We start from the raw sequence: 10,137 nt of genomic DNA, 5'->3' as shown, positions 1-10,137 counted from the left end.
TATTTTTTCTCCAAGTTCCCAGTTCTTTTGAACAGACCGAATTCAGAGATTTCCGAGTTCCAAGCTCCCAGTGGTTTTGAACGCGGCATTACTCTGCCCAAAATCTGTCCACGAAGTGAGGTATTCTTGTATGGAGGTCAATGAGACAGTGTCGAATTTGGTCGAGCAGAAAATGTAACTGCTAATTTTCCACGTGAGGCTTATTTGATCGAATGCACGTTTCGTAATTGTGAGGTTGTTACGAATGCACTATATAAGTGGCCGCACGTGGCGTTTCGGCAATTTGGGAAAAAACGATTATATTGGAGCTGTGCGTGTTGTTCACTCGCGTATCTTCCCTTTCTGATTGGCTAGAATGGTCCCACCTGATATTGACTCCTCCCGTTTTCCTTCCATTTTTGAGGACATGAATTTACATTGTTCAGTCATTTGTTAAAGCAGCTACTCGACTATCTTGTCAATATAATAGATCATCTTCGGTTCAGTCAAAAAGCTGGAGCTTTGACGTCACACCACTATTTTCCGCAGGATTAAAGATGGCGCCGCATCATGTACTCAAGTGCTGTCAACGGAGTTTAGCTTGGATACCTGTTATTTTCATCAACCTCGTCGTTGGCTGGTCTTATTATGCATACGTCGTGGAACTCTGTATCTGTAAGTATACAATTATCGTTTTTGGATGATTAACGGGGTTTGTTCCCTCATTGAAACTAATTTGCTTGACTGCCCAGCTGGAGGATGTGTAGGATTCGGGAAACAGTACAGAAATGTGGTGGGACGAAAACAGGTGAAACTGTGAAAGACTACTTTGTTGCGGATAGTCAATCATGCTCATAGTTAGAAGCCCCCCCCCCCCCCCCCCCCCATTCGTTGGGGTGCATGGACTCTACGAGGTGTTGAAAGCTGAGCTATGTTGACCTCAATGCTTGCCACAGTTGTGACAAGTTGGCTGGATGTCCTTTGGGTGGTGGACCATTATTGATACACACTGGAAACTGTTGAGCATGAAAAACCTAGCAGCGTTGCAGTTCTTGACACAAATTGGTGCGTCTGGCACCACCCTGTTCAGGCACTTACAATTTTTGTCTTGCCCATTCACCCTCATTTTTTAAATTTAACCTTTGTTTAACTAGGAAAGCCAGTTTAAGAACAAATTCTTATTTACAATGACGGCCAATCACGGCTGGATGTGATACAGCCTGCATTCGAACCAGGGACTGTAGTGACGTCTCTTGCACTGAGAAGCAGTGTCTTGCACCACTCGGAAGCCCCTTTGACCTAAATTATTTCTTATTCTTTAGCCTAGGTCTCATCTGGGCTGTGATTCTGTATTAGATTGTGCCAATAATCTTAAGAGCCATTTGATATGAGGCTACTCTGCCCTCAAATACTCTTATTCCCATATCGCTGACTCGTCATGTGAACCTCACTGTGACTAAACCTGTTTTAGCCTGTTTCTGCTGCTGATGGTACAATGACATGCATGTCTGTCTGTCAGTCAGTCAGTCAGTGAGTGGCTGTAATCAGGGGCATCCCTTCAGCAGGGCAAACAAAGCATTCTGTGATGGGTGGGTCCCCCACTGGTAGTGCCAGGCTACCGCTGGGGGTTGAGAGGAGGGGGTCTGTAGATGTGAGCAGACTACTGTAGTACTGTAACTCTGCAGACGCATCAATCAGATGCCCTCTCTAAACTCCTATTTTCTCTCTTTGTGTGTACTTTGTCTGTTTCAGTTACAATCCCAAATAATGCAGAAAAAAGTAAGTAACATTCAGAAACATTTGGTGCTTTCACAACTGTCTTTGATCACACAAACTCTATTGTATCATACCTGGTTGTTTTTTTATTCTTGCTCCCTCTCTCCAACAGTATCATACCTGGTTGTCTTCCACCTGTTCTTCATCATGTTTATCTGGTCCTACTGGAAGACTATCTGCAGTAGGCCAGCCAGCCCCTCTAAAGAGGTATACAGAGTGGGTCATTGACCCAATTTAGTCTACTGGTCGATAGGCTGTTGGCTGATGTGGGGTGGTGGCAAGTATATATATTTTTTAAATGTATGGCACACGAGACGCCTGTCTGAGTGGACTAATCCATTGCGGATGCCGCTGGGATAGCACACCAGTATCACCGGTAGTACATTTACAGTTAATTACCATAATTTCTCATCTACAATGTTTGTGTGGTTATGGCAATTTCTGTTTCCTGTGGAAATGTCGTAAAATAGGCCTACCCAATTACTTCTTATCCCATGCACAAATATCCTACAGCTGTGTCAGTCTGTCCGCATCTCACCAGCCCAGGATATGGCCCAGAATATTTTATACAATGTTGCAAGTTTGCTAGCTCGGACCAAATGAATAGTTGATACAATGTTTCAAGTTCCTTACAGACAGGCCATGTGTAGCCAATGTGATTTATAGGATATTTATTTTTATCAGGATATTTTCTACCTGCGGGCTGCAATGTTTTTGTTTGTTGGTTTTTTACATATTGGCAATGGCGATAGTTACTTTTAGATTTGTATCATTTTCATTTAGATAGAATATTGATTAACCACATGACATTGATTCTGAGATATATAGACTTTATTACAACTTAAATTGTGCATATGTAAATCGTAACTGGCATGCAGTAGAAATGGTAGGATAACTTGGCACTCCAAATGGAAAAGGTTACTGACCGCAGGTGTAGCCTATTACCGTCTTCTGCTTCTGGTTAGGCTATCTTGATCTCTGGCTCCCGCTTAAGTCATTTGTTTCTTAATTTTTAATCACAGTGCTTAAAGCATCAGACAAGCTCAGTAGCCAACATATAGTTTTCATTCAAACATATGTTGTGTCTATATATGGAAAAATGCATGTTTTAAAATTCCGACTGGTCATAAGAACAGACTACTTTCGGTCAGTCAAGATTTTAGTCGGAGACAGCCCTAATACACAGTGTATAAGTCTTCACCAGTAGTACTCATTCTGCCTCCCGTGAGATGCTACACCACAATGCCACGGGGCCAGGGGAATGGGCACTGGGCTGGGTGGTTCCTTAGGCGCTCTGTAATTATACTGTACAGCAGATGTTCACATAGGAGTGTGTGAGAGCATATGGTTGTGGAGTGGGATTACTCTGTCTCAATCTCAAGTTACTTGTTTCACATTTCAACTGGGCCCTAATTTCTAGATGCATGACTACCGGTACTAACTATGTTATAACATACTTGGTGACACTCTCTCTGTTCTCCCATCAGTTTTGTCTGGCCAAAGTGGAGAAGGAGCAGTATGAGAAGGAGCATCCAGACGCTCAGCAGGACATCCTGAAGAAAGAGGCCGTAGGATTGCCTGTCTACACACGCACTGGGACCGGAGGTGAGAATACAGAGAATACAGTCGACACATGGTTGGAACACACACACCTTGGATTTAAAGTTGATGATTGAGCAGGTATATTGGTATGTTCTCCACAGCCGTCCGGTACTGTGACCACTGTCAGGTGATCAAACCCGACCGCTGCCACCACTGCTCCACCTGTGACATGTGAGTTCAGTTCGTTCTGTCTCTATGGGGTTCAGATGAGATGCACCACTGGATTTTATGTGGGGTCTTTTTAGATGCTTCAACTCCAAAGTAATATACTGTTTTCTTCTTTCCCTTGTTTTTTTGTGCTCTTTCTCTCTCTCTCTCTCTTCTCTCTTTCTGTCTCTCTCTCTCTCTCTGTCTCTCTCTCAGGTGTGTACTGAAGATGGATCATCACTGTCCATGGTATGTAACAGCTCAGTCCGTTCTTGTAATTTAGATGCTTAGCAACAGTACACTCCTTTTGTGTGTGAAGTTCTTTGTTCATACTGACTTGATAGTGATTGGATCAGTGGAGAGTTTAATCCTCTCAATTCTACTGCATATTTGATCTGTCTGACATTTTTACTTGATGAAGTCACTGTTTTGTCTAGTACAGCAATGGAAAAGGGATTACCCAGCTCTCAAACAGATAATTCTGTAGACTTTGTCATCACTGTATTTGATACAGATTAGAGAATAGAGGCAACTAGTGGAGAAGGCAGCAGGAGCCACATTGACTGATTAATTTACCCATCTCTCTCTGTTTCTTGCTCAGGGTGAATAACTGTGTTGGATTTTCGAACTACAAGTTCTTTGTCTTGTTTCTGGCCTACTCCATGCTGTATTGTGTGTTTATCGCTGCTACTGTTCTGCAGTATTTCATAAAATTCTGGACAGTAAGTACTACTAAGTAATACTCTAGCTTCCTTTAATTTCTTCCCTAGCCAGAGCTTAGTGGTTGAGTGTAAACACTGACAGCAGTAAGATCCCTGATCGCATGTTCCAATTAGCCAATACCCAAATCCTCTACATAATCCACCTCAATTTGAGCAGTCTGCATGTCAGATTTATTTTTATATCTAATCGCTGTAAAATAGTTGCACACATTTCTCCACTAACAATCTGTCTCTAATACTTTGCCTAAAGCATTGCCGAAGGAGATCTGTTGGGGATTGTCCTCAGGTAAAATGCAAGATTGTCACCATCTGATCGTCATGGTTAGTTAAAAAGTAAGGTTGAACTTCTTTCAATAGCCTATTGCCACTAATGGCAAAGTCACAATAAGGTAAGCTAGAGAAGCTCCACCCATAATGGCATTCACAGGCCTTTTGTCTGATGTACAAGTCGCTGTTGAGGGATTCTCTTCAGTATGTGTCACTCTTGTCTTGCAGCATAAGCTGTTGTCTGTTCCTCCTTGAGTGTTAAGACTGGGCTTCTGTCCTTGTCTGTGTTGTATGCTGCCTTGCCTGTGACAATGAATGCCCACTGTCATCTTGGCCAACTGAGGCCCAGTGTGGAGTTGGACAGGATTGGTTGTTTGGCATGTCTTATTTTGCATATTGAATTCACAGACAACCAAAGGTCTGTACTGTATGTAGTACCTGCTGGGGTCATTCACTGAACTGTCATGTACGCTCAGATTCTGCTTCTCCAGAATGAGGTCATTGTCATTTACAACTGACTGATCCTGTGTGTCTGTGCACATCCTGTGTGTCTGTGCAGAAGGTTAACATTACTACTGTATGGTTCTGTTGAAAAGTATGACATCACTAACGGCTCTCCTCTCTCTTCCCTCTCAAGAATCAGCTGCCCGACACTCACGCCAAATTCCACGTGTTGTTTCTGTTTTTTGTGGCGGCAATGTTCTTCATCAGCATCCTGTCGCTTTTCAGCTACCATCTCTGGCTTGTGGGAAATAACAGGACCACCATAGGTAGCTGCCATGCCTCACCATGCTGTAACACAGAACATCTCATCCACTATTGTCTTCATTGATTGTTGACAACATTTTATCATTGTTTGTCATAGTATAAGTTTATGTATTGGTTTTTATTTCAGAGGCTTTCAGGGCTCCTGTCTTCAGAAATGGCCCAGACAAAAATGGCTTCTCTCTGGGCTTCAGTAGGAACGTGGTGGAGGTGTTTGGAGACCAGAAGAAGTACTGGATGTTTCCCATCTACACCAGGTGAAAACACCAAGGCTACTATCTACCTATTCTTTTGGAGTTTTAGAATTGTTTTTTTTAAGTGGACCACAAAACATTTCAAATACTTAGGGTGCTTAATAAGTGAAAAATATATAAAGAACTTGATCCCATCATTCACCAATATGAAAGCAGACCTAATTAAATGGAACAATCTTCACAGAAATCTAAGCGGTAGAATTAACCTTTTCAGAATGGAATGGCTCCCAAAGTATAGTTATTCTCGGTAATGCGAATTACCCCACCGAAGTATACTAGGTCATAACAGACTGTATATGGGCAAATAAAACTGCTAGAATAAAAAGTAACATTTTCCAAATGTTTAACATTCCAGACTTGGAATTGTATCAACTTGCCTCTCAAGGCTTTTGCTTGCGACATATAGTTAAATGCATTAAAGAGGGAAAATGGGTACATTTTGAAGATGCACATGTTCACACCAGAATCTTTTTACGTGTCTTATTTTCAAAGGAAAAAGCTAAGAACATTAACAACTTCATAGTTAAGAACAACATGGACATTTTTTACGTATTCTACAAAAACCAATATGACCTCCTAAAAACACAAGCCCATCGAACAGTCCTTGGATAGCTTTTCAGAATTCACCAATAAATAAATTGGTCCACATGTAAATCTAAAGTCATAGAAACACACATATTTCCATGACAGCATTACAAAGCAATTTTGGATTGACTAATGTAGATATTTTAAAATGCATGCAACTTAAAACGTATCACAATGTCTATTTGATATTTTGGACAACAGAGCAATCTTGAGGGAATCCTATTTGAGTCAGAACAGGATGTTCATATGATGGGTAAGATATACAAGCCTATCCAACTGACAAAAACTATTGGAACTAAAACTGAAAAATAACTGATATTGGCACAAGATGGAGGGAATGTTGGAACATAACTAACGAAATGACAGTTAGTGAAAATGTAGGCTTAATCCAGTATAAACTAATGTATTAAATTTATTATACAAGAGACAAAATTCACAAATTCTACAGCATAACTGCAGAGTCATGTCTTAAGTGTAAAACTAACAATGAGGCAATAATCCAATGCCTTCTGGGATTGTTTTGAAGTCCAAAAGTTAGGGGCGGATTGAGAAAGTTGGCTGTCAGAAGTATTAGTGTAAATGTACTTTTACAGTGAGATACCCAATGGGTTGGACAATACTTTTCTCGTCAGTCACCTTGACAAAACGTATACGTAACCTGGAAATAAACCAATCCTCCGTTGTTAACACAATGGAAAGTTCAAGTGCTTTATTATCTAAATGTTGAAAGTGCGTGGGCGACGGAGGGAAACAAAAGGGTGCAGTTTGAGGCCATGTGGCAGAGAGTGATAAGGGCTCTGGAGATGCAGGTGTGATGTTATTTGTATGTTTTGTATTGTTTAAAAAAGCATTTTAAAAAGTTTTAATCTAATTATTATAGTAATTAGAAACTTAGTGCAGGGTTTAAATACCAAATGCCCCCCCCCCCTGTTCTCTCTCTCCTCCCCCTTTCTCTCCGTTAGTCATGGTGATGGACACAGTTTTGTCACCCGGTTGCTGACCTTAGATCCTGAGCAAATAGCTGTGGGCCTCCAGATCAACGGCAAAAGGTTATTTATGTTTTCTCGGGTTGATTTATTTATTTCCTGATTCAGTAAAATGATCTCACCTAATTCATTAAATTAATCTCTGCCTTGTCCTCCAACAGCTCTGTAGATGGTCTGGCAAGCCCCAAGCACATCCTTGGCAACAACATTAACCACATTGAGGGCCATCAGGATGGTATGTAGATTCCCCATAGATATCCTGTAATGTCAAGTAGCCATGTGTCTGTGTGCTGCCTGACCCTAGAACCCTTGTGTTTCAGACGTAGCCCAGACGGTAACTGTGACAATGGAGAGTGAATCATAGACAGGTAAGCCTATAGATGAGTTCCGCTGAAGTGCGCGTGTTTCCTGCAGACCTTAGAGTGGAAACTGATGACCACCAGGTGGCTCAAATGGCCAGTTTACATGTCTGCCAGGAGACAACTGAGCCATTAACTGTGATGCCTTACAACCAGCAGCATCTCTGTCTCTACAGAAACCAGCCTTTTATCACATGCAGTACCCCTACTACCATGGACAAAATGTCAAGTAAACGCTCTCGAATAGCCGTCATCCTTTCTATTGTCGTTCTTATGACCACCAAACAGCATCCCTGTTACCATGGACAAACCCTGGACTGTCATGGACACGACATCTGTCACCAGAGCTTTAATCAGCTTTCAGTTTCCATCCTCACCAAACGCATGCAGATGCGTTTTCTTTGTTGCTAACCAAAAACGCACAACAATATTTTTGTTGGTAACTATTATTAATCTCTGGAACTGCTCTGTTATTCAAGCCAAAAAAAAGAATACTCTTTGCACTAGGTCAGATAAGTGCAGGAAAATAATTGCTTTACAGTTATACGCCTCCGTCAAATCAGTATTCACTTGCTTTATTGGAAAAATGAAGAGGTCACTGTGTCTTAGCACAGAAAATGTGTTAGTGGCTTTGATTTGATTAAACCCAGAGGATACAATGTGGTGTCTTGAGGCCCTGAAGGTCATGAGCACTACTGTCTCAGTTGATTGTAGCGTGTGTTTACTTTACACTTGAATCCTGTGACGGGTGCTAAGCATATCCATTGATTTCAATAGGACAGTAGGTTTATATGAACCACGGCGTTGTAGGACCCTATGTCTCTCCCAAAATCCTCTCCTGCTCTGCATCATCGGAACTTAAATGTGCATTGTGCCTTCAGTACAGTATGGAAGAACAAAGGTATAGTACAGTGCCATAGTTGACCGTAGCATGGTGTAATAGCTTTACAATTTATACAGATGGAAATGGAACCCGGAGAGCCCGCTTTTTCATAGGTGTGATATCAGAGGTGTATAATTCATTAACATTGGACAGCATTGTTATTCCATTAAGTATTTATTTTCAAGGTTTCTTTTAAGTTTCCGATTTTCCATTGTTTATTTTTGCTATTGTCTGCATTGCCATGTTGTTTTCAGATATGTAGCGTTTTTTAAACTGAGTTTATGAAGATTAAGGTATCTGTGAAGTCATCACTTTCGTTCGCGAGAGGGGACTTCGACACATTTCACAGGAAAGTGAGATTAATTGTTTGATGTCAGAGTTCTATCTTTGAGAATAAGGAATTGCTATTTGTGTTCACTTTATGCAATTCCTGACTTCTCAATCTGATGAATGGCATACATATGGAGAAAAACGGAAGGCTTTGAACAAAATATTTTTAAAGCACATTTTACATCACAAATGCTGCTTTCTTTGATTATTATTGCTGTTTTCTTATTATTTGATTGTTTTGTCGTGGACGATGTACAATGTTGAGCATATACATAAATATTTAATGTACTGAACCAGATTTGTTAATACCAGTAGGCCAGTTTCCATGTGTAGTAGTCCCTGGGAATGTTACTGTTCTGCTGTAGTAAATCATGCCAGGATGCTCATAGACCACCAAGAGGAGGCGAGAGCTAGACATCAACCTCTCAATGGACACTTTTTATTATTTTTGTATTTTTTTAATTCAGAATATTTGTGATCGAGTTTCTCAATTTCCAACTGACTATGATCCATGTGGTTTTTAGGAGAGTTGTTTGGAATTTGCAAGCGGTTTGTTTACTGGATGCATAAATGTTTGTATAACATCCTATCGTGGAGGAATGTAGAGTGAGAGCATTGTGACTAACCAGAAATCCTAACTTTCTCATTTTAAATGAATGCCATAGAAGTATTTTGTGCTACATTGTATATTCACAAAATCTGTTGATGGTAAATCATGGACCAATTTCCTGTTATTTTTTTTTTTAAATAATATCTTATTTTTTTATTGAAGCTGTTTTGCATGTTAAGTATTTTCTCACTATTTGTACTACCCTGTCAGCCAGTTTTGGTTGTTCATGTTTTTTTTTTATATATAATCTAAATGTGGAAATAATTTGCACAAAGTTCAATAATTTTTTTATTTTGTAGATAAATACACTGTATTAATGTGTACATTTTAACAATAAATACTGTTTTCAGTGCATTCATGCTTGATTAATGCACTTCTACGTTGTTAGAAACAATGTTGGTTGCCTAGATCGTCCCATTACAACAAGGGTAGGGCCTGCTAAATGTTGGATACCGTCTGATTTAACATTTTAGTTAGACCACTTTATATGATGAGAGCAATGCGCAAAAATAAGCCACTGTCATGTCATAAGTCACTTGGCAAATCTTCAGCAAACGTGAGGGCAAGGTTTAGCAATATAAGACTATTCACACATTGTGGGGTCAACGAACGAGGTGTCAGTGACAGATGCATGGAAAATCACAGCATTCACTGTTACATATTTTTTTATTTCACCTTTATTTAACCAGGTAGGCTAGTTGAGAACAAGTTCTCATTTACAACTGCGACCTGGCCAAGATAAAACAAAGCAGTTCGACACAACTCGACAGAGTTACACATGGAATAAACAAACGTACAGTCAATAATACAATAGGAAAAAGTCTATATACATTGTGTGCAAATGAGGTAGGATAAGGGAGGTAAGGCAATAA

At 40.3% G+C, this 10,137-nt stretch overlaps 1 protein-coding gene across 3 annotated transcripts; it reads left to right on the top strand.

Moving 5' to 3' along the window:
• Positions 1–413: 413 nt before the first annotated feature.
• LOC135544211 (palmitoyltransferase ZDHHC20-B-like) lies at positions 414–9,619 on the top strand. 3 transcript variants are annotated; one of them, XM_064971656.1, is made up of 14 exons: positions 422–654; positions 1,732–1,758; positions 1,868–1,962; positions 3,243–3,360; positions 3,459–3,528; positions 3,721–3,753; positions 4,106–4,226; positions 4,477–4,512; positions 5,131–5,263; positions 5,389–5,515; positions 7,060–7,146; positions 7,245–7,318; positions 7,404–7,451; positions 7,619–9,619. In XM_064971656.1, exons 1-13 carry the CDS (start codon positions 537–539, stop codon positions 7,445–7,447), a joined length of 1,083 nt encoding a protein of 360 aa, XP_064827728.1. In that variant the 5' UTR covers positions 422–536; the 3' UTR covers positions 7,448–7,451; positions 7,619–9,619. The 3 variants fall into 3 exon arrangements, with proteins under 3 accessions (XP_064827729.1, XP_064827728.1, XP_064827727.1); XM_064971655.1 differs by having other exon boundaries at positions 7,404–9,619; XM_064971657.1 differs by lacking the exon at positions 4,477–4,512 and having other exon boundaries at positions 414–654; positions 7,404–9,619.
• Positions 9,620–10,137: the final 518 nt, after the last annotated feature.

Source organism: Oncorhynchus masou, chromosome 8 (assembly GCF_036934945.1).
Source record: "Oncorhynchus masou masou isolate Uvic2021 chromosome 8, UVic_Omas_1.1, whole genome shotgun sequence".
NCBI classification, from domain to species: domain Eukaryota; kingdom Metazoa; phylum Chordata; class Actinopteri; order Salmoniformes; family Salmonidae; genus Oncorhynchus; species Oncorhynchus masou.
This window is presented reverse-complemented; position numbering and strand designations above follow the sequence as displayed.

Excerpts from the sequence above, each read along its gene's own strand:
- LOC135544211 (XM_064971656.1), top strand. The coding sequence starts at position 537 with ATGGCGCCGCATCATGTACTCAAGTGCTGTCAACGGAGTTTAGCTTGG. Across the intron at positions 655-1,731 it reads CGTCGTGGAACTCTGTATCT|TTACAATCCCAAATAATGCA; the intron begins GTAAGTATACAA and ends TGTCTGTTTCAG. Across the intron at positions 1,963-3,242 it reads CAGCCAGCCCCTCTAAAGAG|TTTTGTCTGGCCAAAGTGGA; the intron begins GTATACAGAGTG and ends TTCTCCCATCAG.